The following is a 14,667-nucleotide window of genomic DNA, read 5'->3' as shown; positions in this document are numbered from 1 at the left end:
CAATTATATGGTTTCCAGGTGTCTTCTAAAGTAATCAAATTAGTCAAGTATTTATGTTTTAAAGTCACTTTATCATAGGCTTAAACTGTACACAATTCAGGTTCAAATGTGTCATTTGGTTTTATGTTCTTCAGATTTAACAAAATGAAGAAAAGTGTGCTATCATTTCTCTAAAAAAGGTATTTGCTTGAGTATTTTTTCAAAATTAGAAGGATAAATCATCTTAAAAAGAGGTTACTTATGGGGCGGAATGAAATAGCATGAGGGGAAAAGAATAGAGACTATATTTTTATAGATTTGACTTGAGAACCATGTTCACATTTTACATAATTATAAGACAATATTAAATTAAAGAAAAAGCAGTCCCTAAAACTCAAAAGAACGTAACTTTTGAAGACTGCTTCCACCTCTTCAGAACTGGGAGGCCCTTAATAGGTTACATAGCCTCAATAAGCGCCAACTAACTCTTCTCTAAAATTGGGATAATTTTAATGATTTTCTCTTTGCTCTAATAAGCAGATTAAATAATGTGCACTAAATACACTTAACACGGTACCTGGCACAAAGCAAGTGTCCAAAATATTTTAACTATTATTTGTAACCCTAGAACTCATAGCAGAGTAATTTGGAAGCAGGTATTCTTTTTATGGAAAGATTCTCCCTGAGATCCTTTTAAGTATTGAGATCTCTCAAGATATTTAAATATTTTATTCACAAAAATTTAGTTTTTTAGAAATGGGTCCTACAGCCTCAAGAAGAGGAACTGTGGTCTCTACTAGCCCAGCACAGAGAATCTGCTAAGGGTCAATTCTAACTCCAGTGAACAGGAGGCAAAGGAGCTTCCTGCCTCCTTGAAAGGAAAGAAGCTTCTAGAATTCCACACCTAGGAAACAAGGGCTTTCCTTGGTGGGGAAAGTGAGACCTGGTTGGAAGGAGACTTCCTTTCACAAGGGCCTTGGCCCAGCCAGGCCAGTTTTTCTTCAAACATGTTTGTCCTCCATTGCTTACATACTTATGAGTATAGTCTCTTCCTGTCATGAGTCTGAAGGGAGTCCATATATGGTTGGTAGGGATGTTCCTGAGAGCCTTTTCCCACACTAGGATGTCTAGCAATAACTAAATTATAGATCAGAGTGAATTGGAGGCACATAAAAATGTCCCTCTAAACCCAGACTAAATAGGATTAGACCCAACTCATGCTTCCTTTACCTGGATCCTGAAATTGCTCCCAGACACCCAAAACCATGGACGCAGGGAAAGGGGCATGTAGGGGAAGGAGACAGTAGCTATAAGCAGTTACAGTTAATATACTATGCCTTTGAAAATGTGTTAAAATATGACCATGGAAACACATTATTAGGGAACTTCCCACGGCATTGGAGGGGCCTCTGAAAATGAGTGATGTCATGTAAGCTTTGTTGGCTTCATGGTAAATCTGCCTCTGCTAATCAGGAAAGCTCAGTTTTCAGAAAGATTTTCTGGGAAATCCGTTTATAGAACAAAGCCTCCTCTCTCGATTTATTAGCTTGTGGACTGCAGTATTTCCGTGACTCATTTTCCAAAAATGGAGAGACACCTGCATTTAAGAGCTAAAAGCTATGCATGATTCTTGACAGGGCCAAGTGCCAGAGGTTGGGGGCCAAGGGGGTGCAGTGAAAACATCAGCTGATTCCAGAATAGTTCTTGAGGTACCATAGCCATGGCAAGGCAGGCCCTAGGGAGCCAGGTCTGAGCAGAGAGGCAGCACCCTAAGAAGCAGACATACCCTAGACACAGAGTGAGGGGCTGCTAATGACCCACAACAGTTAACAAGATCTACAGTGGCAGGAGGGAAGCTTCCTGAACAACCCACACTTCCAAACCCCACACTACACGTCCTCATTCTCATCTCCATCCCCATGTCTCCACCCCCTCACTCCTACTAGAGAGCTATATTTTCACTGGGTGGGTTGAATTGGAGAATGTTGGATGTGTTCCCATTATGGCCTCACTGATATCCCCTCTGTTATCGTGCCTTGGGCCCCAAGCCAGGAGAAGCACCTGGTGTAATTCTATTTATCCCTAGATCCTTAATATCCCTGGGGAGTGCCAGGGTTCCTCGTTCCAAAGGCTGCATGTATGAAGAATATTACTGCAAATTGCTCATCTCAGACCTGGGCCCAGGCTTCTGTTTTACATTTTAACAAATGGCTAAATGGTTAGCTTAGGTTGGATCAGTTAAAATCATAGCATTCTTAATTTCACTTAAAGGTAGCTGCTTAGAAAATGAATTATTTCAGAAAATCAGGATGTGATGAATAGATTAATTGGAAATTATTATTAGAATTAATGAAGCTTTCAGAACTGCCCTTCTGAGCTCTGTAACAAACTCCCTTTTGTTTGAATTTCAAAAGTCACCCCATAACATGGCCCATAGTTCCTTAGATGCATATCTCTGTAATGAACAGGAGGTTTGAAAATGTGCCCTGCTTCTGCAGCAGACTTTAATGCTCTTCAAGATGGAAAGTTTTTCAGCTTTCAAAAGAACCACCACCACCATTTCCCTCTTTAATGCTCATCCCTCCAACAGAAACACACAGTGAAAGAAGGAATCAGTTGGGTGGACTTTTAATGGCCTCCTGTGGTTGTAGTGTCATTGTGAGACAGAGAGGACCTTCAGGAAAAATAAAAGTGAGATTGAGTTCATATTTTCATAAAGAAGGAATATAATAATGTTTGCCCATGTGCAAGACTTTGGGAAGCATATATGTTGCTGCAGAAATGAATCACCTAATCGCTACACTTACATAATTATTGGTGCAATAGTTGATTTCCCCACTAGTTTATAACTTCATGTGGGCAAGGCTACATTTTTTTCTAGTTCACCTCGACATCCCTAGACTCTAGCACTTAGACGCCAAAAATACACATTGAATAAACACTATTGAGGTCCCAAAGAGTGATTAAAAAGAAAAAAAAGCTAAGACTCACATTTAAAATATAGATATCATGGTAGGAAACAAAATGCACTATTTTTTTCATAATTTTTTAGTATTAAATAATTTCAAACTTAGAAAATTTTTAAAAGTTATACCAAGAACTACTGGATACTCTTTGTTCAAATTCCCCAAAGTTTATCATTTACCACGTTTGCTTTTATATGTATGAGAGTAAGTAGCAGACATGATGCCCTTTTATTCCTCAATATTTCAGTATGTAATTCCTAAGAACAAAGACATTCTCTTACATAGCCACCAAACAGATGTCAAAATCAGGAGATTAATAACAAGACAATATTATTATCTAATCCATAGACCTCATTCAACATTTGCTAGTTACCTTAATAATATCTATATAGTAATAGAAAAATAATTTTTAAATATTACATGTTGATTAAATACAACATGTAATCCTGGATTAGATATTTTAAAATTATTTGAAATATTATTTTAAAATATTGCACTTAATCAGCATGTAATCTCTTTAACAATCTGTAACAGTTCTTTGATCGTTCTTAGTCCTCCATGACCTTGATATTTTTGAAAAGTAGAGGCCAATTATTTTGTAGGATGTCTTTCAAATCAGGTTTATTTGATGTTCCTTCGTGATTAAGTTCAGATTTTGTGTCTTTGGCAGAATTACCAGGGAAGTGATGCTGTGTGTTTTGCACTGCACCATATCAAGAGTCTGGGCTGAGTGCAGTGGCTCACGCCTATAATCCCAGAAATGTGAGAGGCCAAGGTGGGCAAATGGCTTGAGTTCAGGAGTTTGAGACTGGCCTGGGCAACGTGGTGAAACCCTGTCTCTACAAAAAAATACAAAAGTTAGCCAGGTGTGGTGGCACACGCCTGTAGTCCCAGCTACTCAGAAGGCAGAGGGGAAGACTCATCTGAGCCAGGAGGTGGAGGCTGCAGTGAACTGTGATTGAACCACTCCTGTCTCAAAAACAAACAAACAAAAAAGTCACATATGTTAGTCTGTTTCATTGCTGGTGATACTAACCTGGATCGCTGGGACAAGCTGGTGTCTCCCAGCCTTCTCCACTGTAAAGCTACACTTTTCTTCTTTGTAATTAGTAAGTATTTTGTGGGGAAATACTTTGAGACCATGTAAATATCCTGTTCCTTATCAAATTTTCACCCATAAACTTTCACATCCATTGATAATTCTTGCTTAAATTATTACTATGATACTTGCCAATTAGTGATTGTCTAACCTTATCATTCATTCTGCATTTCTTAGTTGGCATTCCCTTCTAAGAAAGCTGTTCTCTTTTTTCCTATTTACTTGTTAATGTATTTCTTTATATTAGCATGAACTTGAATGATTATTTCAGTCATTGGAATTATAATCTGTTAATATCTTTACTTATTTGATATACGTATTCTCCCAGATTAGGCTGCCCCCCAGGCTCTTTTGATATGTGCTGTTGTTTTTGAGCATTCCCTTTCTCCCTGAGATAAGGTGTTCCAGGCTCAAATTCAGCCTTCTCTGCACAGCCCTGGAATCAGGCATTCTTGCAGGAGCCCTAGCTCCTTTTAGTGGAGAATGTTCTCAAATTTACTTTTAAAATAAAAAACGAAGACAAAATAGATAATACAGAACTATTCAGCAAGTACAATAAATATTAAACAAAAATCTACCCTGACCTATGCCATTGTCAGTTACACAGGAGAGACACAAAGCTTGATTCATTAATATAGTCTATTATGGGATAGATATATGGAAATATATAAATGAAACAGAATAGGCCAGGCATGGTGGCTCACACTCGTAATCCCAGCACTTTGGGAGGCCGAGGCAGTAGGATCACTTGAGCTCAGGAGTTCAAGACCAGCCTGAGCAACATATCAAGACCTCATCTCTATTAAAAAAAAAAAATTAACTGAAATAGAATGGAGCTACTATAAATTCATCTTGGCATAGCATATATCAGACCTCAGAATTGTTTTTATGTTGTTGTTGAGACAGAGTTTCACTCTTGTTGCCCAGGCTGAAGTGCAATGGTGTGATCTTGGCTCACTGTAACCTCTGTCTCCCAGGTTCAAGTTATTCTCCTGCCTCAGCCTCCCAAGTAGCTGGGATTACAGGCATCACCACTAGGCCTAGCTAATTTTTTTGTATTTTTAGTAGAGGGGGGGTTTTGACATGTTTGCCAGGCTAGTCTCGAACTCCTGGCCTCAGGTGATCCACCTGTCATAACCTCGGGGGTTGGGATTACAGGCATGAGCCACTGCACCCAGCCCAGACTTCAATATTATATAGGTGGCATTACAGTGAACTATTCAATTAATGGTATTAATTTTTTAATATTAATCAACTGAATTCCCTACTCACAATTGAAAAAATTATGCTCTCAATGTATTTCTTTGTTGTTTTTTTTAAAACTTTTTCTTTTGTTGATGTTTCTTTTTTTTTTTTTTTCCTTTTTTTGATTTGTTTTTAGAGATAGGGTCTTGCTATGCTGCCCAGGCTGGTCTTGAACTCCCAGGCTCAAGCAATCTGCCCACCTTGGCCTCCTAAAGTGCTGGGATTACAGGCATGAGCCACCATGCTCAGCCTATGCTCTCCATATACTAAAGCTTCAGTTATGAAAACAAAACTTTAGAATTATTAGACAAAGTTTAGAAAAATATATTTAGAATACAGAGATAGTGTGAGATTTATGCTATGGTTTGAATGTGTGTGTCCCGCCAAAGTTCATATGTTAGAACTTAAACCCCAAGGTGAGAGTGTTAAAAGATGCAGCCTGTTGGGAAGTGATTGCATCAGGAACACTCAGCCCTCATGATTAGATCAGTGCTCTTACAAAAGAGGTTTGGAGGGAGCGTCATGGTGCTTTTGCCCTTCCATCTCTTTGGCCATGTGAGGACACGTAGAAGGAACCATTCATGAGGAACTGCCCTCACTAGACACCAAGCCTGCTACTGCCTTGATCTTGGACCTCCCAGTCTCTAAAACTGTGAGAAATACATTTGTTTTTTATAAATTACCCAGTCTAGAGTAGTTTGTTATAGCAGCATGAGTGAACTAAGACAATTTCCTAAATAAGCACAAAGTACATACAAGTTCATAATTGTTACATTTTTTTTTTTTTTTTTTTTTGAGACAGAGTTTCGCTCTTGTTGCCCAGGCTGGAGTGCAATGGCGCGATCTTGGCTCACTGCAACCTCCGGCCTCCCAGGTTCAAGTGATTCTCTTGCCTCAGCTGCCGAGTATCTGGGATTACAGGCGCCCGCCACCACGCCTGGCTAATTTTTTAATTTTTAGTACAGACCAGGTTTCACCACGTTGGCCAGGCTGGACTTGAACTCCTGACTTCAGGTGATCCACCTGCTTTGGCCTCCCAAAGTTCTGGGATTACAGGCGTGAGCCACTGCACCCGGCCTGTTACATCATTTTGGTGGACTATTTCTTTTATTATTGTACATTGATCTTTGTCTTAGACCATTTTGTGCTGCCATAACAAAATACCACATTAGGGATATACCACATTAGAGCTGGTCATACAGAATATAAAGAAAAATGAATGGGATATCTTGAACATATGTATAATAAACTGTTTATAATCCAATTATTGTTTGTTACAGGTTTTCAAACTAGAAGTGAAAAAACTACTGAAGCACCTTACAAGGTAAGTCACCATATTACATTGCCCAGAAAAGTACTACAGTAGTAGAGAGATTAGTAACAACTTGTATAGTTGACATTGCTAAATGCTTGCAGGATGAAAAGTCATTAAAAGAAATTATAGGCCAAGAGTGGTGGCTCATGCCTGTGTTAAAAGAAAAACCTTAGCCAAATTATATTTAACAGAGTTCAATTGAGCAAAGAATGATTTGTGAATTGAGCAGCCTCCCAAATCAGAGCAGGCTCCGAGACTCCAGGGCAGTCACATGGTAGAAGGTTTATGGACAGAAAAAGGAAAGTGATGTATGGAAAATGGAAATGAGGCACAGAAACAGCCAGATTGGTTATAGCTTAGCATTTGCCTTATTTGAACACGGTTGCCTTATTTGAACACGGTTGCCTTATTTGAACAGTTGGCCACATTTGAGTGGCAAAAACTCAGTGACTGGCACAAGAGTAGACCACAGCCAGTTTACAATTCCATTTAGGTTATAGTTCATGATGTACAGAGAAACTTTTAGGTTGAACTTAAAATATGTAAGGATGGCTGGGTGCAGTGGCTCATACCTGTAATCCCAGCACTTTGGGAGGCTGAGGCAGGTGGATCACCTGAGGTCAGGAGTTCAAGACCAGCCTGACCAATATGGCAAAACCCCGTCTCTACTAAAAATACAAAAATTAGCCAGGCGTGGTAGTGCGCACCTGTAGTTCCAGCTACTCAGAAGGCTGAGACAGGAGAATTGCTTGAACCCAGAATGCAGAGGTTGCAGTGAGCCGAGATCGCGCCATTGTACTCCAGCCTGGGTAACAGAGTGAGGCTCCATCTCAAAAACAAAACAAAACAAACAACAACAACAACAAAAAAAACCCCAACCAACCAACCAAACAAACAAAAATCAATATGTAAGGAAGTAGCTTCAGGCTAAACTTAACACTTGTAATCCCAGCACTTTGGAAGACCGAGGTGGAGAATTGCTTGAGCCCAGGATTTTGAGACTAGCCTGGGCAACATCGTAAGACCCAGTTTCTACGAAGAATTTAAACAATTAGCTGGACGTGGTGGCATGCACTTGTGCTCCTGGCTACTCCAGAGGCTGAGGCAGGAAGATCACTTGAGCCCAGGAGGTTGAGGCTGCAGTAAGCTGTGATCATGCCACTGCACTCCAGCCTGGGTGATAGAACAAGACCCTGTGTAAAAATATAAAAGAAAAAGAAAAAAGAAATGACATAACTACCACTTTTCAATGGTGTGGTAACTCCAAGTCAAGAATTAGTTGCAAACATAAAGACTAAGTGAATATCTCCTCTGTAAAATTGAACTTTTGCCTTAAAATGAGCAAGTCTATGCATGTGCCTAGATTTGCAACTCGGCTTGCATTTGTTCAGGTTCAACACCAACCAATCATCAAAGATTGATGTTGTATATGTGGATGTGGATGCAATGAACACATTGGTGCTTAAATGTTCAAAGGGTTGAATAATTTTTTTGAATTGCCTGGTTTATCCTGTATTAACTATGTTAACAACTGTGCTGATGGTGCAAAAGCAATGGTTGGTAAAACTGCTGGTGTCTTAGCACAAATCAAGGCAGCGGTGCCAAACTCTCCTAGTGGTCATTATATTCTTCACCACCAAGCAGTTACAGGGGATAAAAAGCAGTTTCGCTGAAGAATATCCTTGAGGAAGAAGTAAAAAATATGAATTTTATGAAATTTCATCCCTAGAGTACATGTCGTTTTAATATTCTCTGTTGAATAGGAAGTACGCATAGAGCACTTATGCCGCATACCAAAGTATGAGAGCTGTTTCAAGGAAAAGCCCTCGTGTGATTGTTTGACGTGAGAGGTGACCTTGCCTCTTTACCCAAGGAACACCAGTTGAAAGAATGACTAACAGGCCAACTTTGATTATTCAGATTTGGGTATTTGGCAGACATTAACAAATGAACAAAGTGAGTCTGTTTGACAGGAGTTATTTGTGAACTATTTGTTGACAATGATAAAATTCACAACCTGCTGAAAAACTTGTATCTGTCCCCATGAGCTTGGCACCTTCTCAATACCTAAAGATTTCTGATGAGATCAGTGATGATACTAATCGCTGTGACTTAACAATCTTATATAATTAAGTATGTCAACATTTAGAATATCTGCATACTTCTGTGAACCAGTATTTTCAAGTGGGTGATGCATGATGTTACAATATCATGCACAGGTGAAAAAAATCCATTCAAAAATACAAGATAAATCAATAGATTTTAATGTAACTGAGTATGAAAAGTTGATTATTATGGTTTGAAAATCTAAACTGTGACTAACCTTTAAAAAATTACCACCTGTCATGTTTGTGCACAATATCAAAGAAGAATATCCTCAATTATCTGAAAATGCTATCAAAATATTCCTCACATTTCTAATGATTTATCTGTGTCTGTGGATTTTCCTAATATACTTCATTCAAAACTACATCTTATAACAATTTGAATCCAGAAGCAGATATGAGAATCCAATTGTTTCAAGCCAAACATGAAAAAGATTTTATAAAAATATAAAACAGTGCTTCTCTTCTCATTAAAATTTTTTAGAGTTTGAGGCTGGGCGCAGTGGCTCACACCTGTGATCCCAGCACTTTGGGAGGCCGCGGCAGGCCGATCACTTGAGGTCAGGAGTTCGAAACCAGCCTGGCCAACATGGTGAAACCCCGTGTCTGCTAAAAATACAAAAATTAGCCAGGTGTGGTGGCACATGCCTATAATCCCAACTACTTGGGAGGCTCAGGCAGGAAAATCACTTGAACCCGAGAAGCAGAGGTTGCGGTGAGCCAAGATCACTCCACTGCACTATAGCCTGGGCAACAGAGTGAGATCTGTCTCCAAAAAAAAAAAATTTCTTTTGGAGTTTGAAAAATACAGTTCTTTTTCATAAAAATGTGTTATTTATGTTAACATATAACGGGCTTATATTGTTATTTCTAAATAAACAATACATATATTTAAAATATCTCAGCTTTAATTTTAATATAATAAATATCAATAGGTATAATCCATATAACAATAGCTCTTTAGGGTCCTCAAATTTCAAGAGTTATTTAAGGGGCCCCAAGTCCAAAAATTCGGAGAACCACTAGATTTGAGTAAGGGGGACAGATGAGTTTTGGAAGTTTGAAGAGGCAAGAAAAGATGTGTGATAATTCTGATTATTTAGCAGAGTGGGAAAGTGACTGGCCTAGGCAATGTAGTAGGATTGATGTGGCAGTGTGGCTTTCTTCAGCTACATTCAAGTACCTAAGAGCACGCTTGGAACAGCTGAAGACTTGATTTTAACACAGATTGGCTTGTCAGGCTGGTGGGAAAAAAAAGGAAGACTAGAGTAAGGGGATTTTGTGTACACAAGGGCATGATTATGGTGATGTTTGGTGGAATCTAATCTGGGTGATTAAATTAGTGTAATCTAAACTGGGTGATTAGATTAGAAAAGACTGGAAGGCATGAAGGAGGACAGGCATAGTGGAAACTGTGATATATAATGAATTATAGGCTCTGATTAGGAGGGAGAATGTTGGAGTTGGGGCTGTCGGTGGAGTAATCTGGAAGGACAGAAGCTAGAGGTCCAAGACTGGGATGCTTATAATTTACATCGTGGAGGGGGTGCGACTATGTTCATGGGTCCAGCACATGACAATGGGTGTGGGTAGCTGAGCTAGCGTGGAGAACAAGGTGACAGGAGAAGAGAGACCAAGAAACTTGGGAGGATCATCTGCACTCAGGGCTAATAGCACCTGGTAGAATCAGTGTGTCCATTTCAGTTGTTAAGATGTTAAAATTCTTTCATATCAGTTGGTTAATGGCCACTGCTTAAGACCCATGAGTGCTCCCCCATTGCCTTGGCTACCCTGGCTCCTGTCCCTGGACCCAGGACCTCCCTAAGATCTGACCCAGCAATTAAAGGGTAATACCATGCCCAGCAGGAAGCCCTCCAGAGGACTGACATTACTTCTGATTGGTCACTGCCTGTGCTTTACCTGAACATTGTCTCTATTTCCATGAATATTGAAATCACCAAGAACTGAGACTGACACAGTGTTGGAGAGAGAGACAATGAATGCAGGCTAAAATCCTCAAATCTTTGCTCCTCAAGGAGCAAAGACCCAGAGCTCTGAAGAAAGCAGTGCTATTGTCTGAGGCTAGGAGCTTCAGAGCTGGGGATTTTCAGAGAAGGAGAACAAAGGTCTGGAACTCTTAGCGGGGAAGAAGCAGACAGCTAGCCCACTTCTGAGTCCAGTGGTAGGAGGATGTAGGAGAGAAAACAAACCATCAGTTGTGAGGGCTACAGAAGAAACAAGATTCTGAGAGGAGAACCACATTTCAAGAAGGCAAAAGGAACTTTCAGAGAGGAGATTAAGGGTGGAGAGCAGTGCGGTGACCCAACAACTACTGTGTAATATCCCTCAGTACTCTGAAATGGAGTTCATAGATAATTTACCCTGCAGACACACATGATTTTGTAAAGTGAATCTAACACCCAAGTGTCATATAAAGGATAAATAAAAGGAGATTTTTTGAATTAAATAGTGTGTATTTCAATATGGAAAAGCTTGGAAATGCCCCCAATCAGTGTTAGGATAAAAAGGTGATATTCTTGCTTTTGTATACAGAATCACCATGGATGACGGACACCCACAAATGCAGACAGATACTGTAATATTGCATTGATAACTCAAATACTATGAGCTACTTTGCCTTTGGTTATGTGATTTTTTTCCAAAATAATAAACAACAACTGGTAAAGTTTCAAATATAATAAAGGACAATCTTCTCTTGATTTACATAGTAATTGCATTCTTGGAAAATTCAGCATATATTAAAACCATACAAAAATATCTTAGTTTATATGGAAAGCAGAGTCAGATTCTAGCCTCAAATAACTATAATTGAGTTTTTCACCCACATGAATGTCTAGCAAACATTTGAAAATCGAATCGTTTATGAAACAATTCTTCATATATAGGACTGTCTTATGATCACAGAACATCTAGCATCCTTGGTTCCCACCCATTTAATGACAGTCATGCTTTGCAATCACCCTATTTAAAATATTCCCACAAATGTCCAGAGTTTTCCCTAAGGATCAGCACCAGACCTGCTGACTCCCCAGTGCAGGCGAATGAACAAATGCATGGTCCCAGGGGTGCACTATATATCTGGCAGTTGAGAAAGGGTGGGTGTTGGGGTGAGGTGGGGAGGAGCCCTGCAGAGAGTTGCAAATCTGTGATGCACAATCTCTGTTCCAGAGGGCCTGCCAATCTGGTGAGCGGATAACAGAGGAGTCTTTTAAGGGCATTGAAATGGATAGTTTTGATGTTTTGTGCTGCTATAACAGAATACCACAGACCAAGCAATTTATAAACAATTGAAGTTTATTTGGTTCATGGTTCTGGAGGCTGGGAAGTACAAGGTCAAAGGGCTGCATCGCATCTGGCAGCCTTCTTGCTGTGTCATAACATGGTAGAAGGCATCACATAGCAAGAGAGTGTGTGCATACATGAGAGAACAGGAGGTTGAACTCACAGCCTCAAGCCCTTTTATAATCAGTGCTTAATCCATTCACAAGGTTGGAGCCCTTGTGACCTAAACACCTCCAATTAGACCCCACCTCCCTACACTGTTGCATCGAGGATTAAGTTTCCAACACATGCTTTTGGGGGGACACGTTCAAATTGTAGCAGTTATATAAACCTAAGTTTTTAAATTTGTTTTGATAATACAAGAAATCCCAGGAAGACCCACAATAGCAACAGTTTTAACAGGACCACTCAGTCAAGCCCTTCTGGATCTTATAAGCATTCCCTTGTCAATTCAGGTTTTAAAATATCAGAGAGAAGCTTTTCTGCATGGAAAGGGTTACTTACAGTTGCTTGGTTTCATTGATATTCAATGTAGTAAGGTTGTAAGTTTAAACTATACCTTTTTCATAAGTAAAGCTCAATGTACCAATCTAGTTAATTTATTCACAAATCTAGTCATTTTGTATAAAAATAACATTAATTTGTCCTTTAATTAATGTTCAGTTAAGTTTAAAAAATAGTATTTCCTTAAATAACCCCATTTAACCATCATGGTTAATTAAATCCCTTTAAATTTTAGGACAAGTGCAGTGGCTCACGACTGTAATCCAAGCACTTTGGGAGGCTGAGGCAGGTGGGTTACTTGAGGTCAGGAATTTGAGACCAACCTGGCCAACATGGTGAAAACACATCTCTACTAAAAATACAAAAATTAGCCAGACGTGGTGGTGTGTGCCTGTAATCCCAGCTACTTGGGAGGCTGAGGCATGAGAATTGCTTGAACCTGGGAGGTGGAGGTTGCAATGAGCTGAGATCACACTGCTACACTCCAGCCTGGGCAACAGAGCAAGACTCTGTCTCAAAACAAAAACAAAAATAAATAAACTAATAAATAAATTTTAAATTATAATCCCAAATTTAATACACAGTTGACCCTTGAACAACCCAGGTTTGAACAAGGATCCCCTTAAAAAATATAAAATTTTTTCAATAAAAGTTACATCAAGTGTGCCTACCTCTCCTACCTCCCCTTCTACCCCTCTCTGCTTTTTCCACCTCTGCTGTCCCTAAGACAGCAAGACTGACCCCTCCTCTTCCTCCTCCTCTGCTTCCTCAACATGAAGACAAGGAGGATGAAACCCTTTATGAAGATCCACTTCCACTTAATGAATAGTAAATATATTTTCTCTTCCTTATGATTTTCTTTTTTTTTTTTTTTTTTTGAGATGGAGTTTTGCTCTTGTTGCCTAGGCTGGAGTGCAATGGCGCCATCTCTGCTCATTGCAATCTCCACCTCCTGGGTTCAAGCAATTCTCCTGCCTCAGCCTCCCAAGTAGCTGGGATTACAGGTATGTGCCACCACGCCCAGCTGTTTTGTATTTTTAGTAGGGATGGGGTTTCACCATGTTGGTCAGGCTAGTCGTGAACTCCTGACCTCAGGTGATCTGCCCACTTCAGCCTCCCAAAGAGCTGGGATTATAGGCATGAGCCACTGTGCCAGGCCACTTATGCTTTTCTTAATAACATTTTCTTTTCTCTAGCTTACTTTACTGTGAGAATATGGTATTTAATACATGTAATGTGCAAAATATGTGTCAATTGACTGTTTGTTATCAGTAAGTCTTATGGTCAATAGTTGTCTATTGGAACTTAAGTTTTTGGACTGTCAAAAGTGATACACAAATTTTTCACTGTGCAGGGAGTCCCTAACTCCCATGTTGTTCAAGGGTCCAACTGTAATTGATTCTCTCAAGCACGTCAAATACCCTAGAAGGCTGATTTACTCATAAGACAAACAAAACGCTCTTCAGCATGGAAACTCTAGTTACAAACATAATATTCCTATAGACTTAAAAACATTTCAGTCTTTTAGACAGTCAAACAAACTTTGTTTAACTTATAAACAGTATTTGTTTAAAATGCATGTTTTAAAATAAAATGATGTTTAATAATAATTAAACATTTCAAATTAAAATCATACAATTAATATGTCAGATTTCCCTAAATGTTTCAACCACCTGAAATAACTATTATATGCTATTTTTCTTGAGGAATTCAAAATGTATTCCTCAACAGCCCATGGAAGACTTAATCCCATGGAAGTGGGCACGTCGGCATTCAGTCATTTGCTTTCATTTCACAGTCAGTAACAGGGCCTGAATTCTAAAGAAAATGGATTTCATTTGCTTATTATCTCTGTAGTTTGTTTGTTTGTTTGTTTGTTTGTTTGTTTGTGTTTTTGAGACGGAGTTTCGCTCTTGTTGCCCAAGCCAGAGTGCAATGGTGCAATCTCAACTGACTGCAACCTCCGCCTCCCGGGTTCAAGCAATTCTCCCACCTCAGCTTCCCGAGTAGCTGGGATTACAGGTGTGTGCCACCATGCCCAGCTAATTTTTTGTATTTTTAGTAGAGATGGGGTTTCACCATGTTGGCCAGGCTGGTCTCAATCTCCTGACCTTAGGTGATCTCCCCGCCTTGCCCTCCCAAAATGCTGGG

At 39.5% G+C, this 14,667-nt stretch overlaps 1 protein-coding gene across 1 annotated transcript in view; it reads left to right on the top strand.

Moving 5' to 3' along the window:
- The window catches only part of LOC126948445 (translation initiation factor IF-2-like), a 109,926-nt gene that overhangs the window by 58,427 nt on the left and 36,832 nt on the right, over positions 1-14,667 (top strand). Inside the window, exon 3 of the mRNA XM_050780275.1 lies at positions 6,570-6,613. Within this exon, the coding sequence (XP_050636232.1) occupies positions 6,570-6,613 (44 nt within the window). The remainder of the gene's footprint in view (positions 1-6,569; positions 6,614-14,667) is intronic.

The sequence above is a fragment of the Macaca thibetana genome, chromosome 1 (assembly GCF_024542745.1).
Source record: "Macaca thibetana thibetana isolate TM-01 chromosome 1, ASM2454274v1, whole genome shotgun sequence".
NCBI lineage: Eukaryota > Metazoa > Chordata > Mammalia > Primates > Cercopithecidae > Macaca > Macaca thibetana.
Note: the sequence above shows the minus strand (reverse complement) of the source record. Positions and strands in the feature narration are given on the sequence as shown.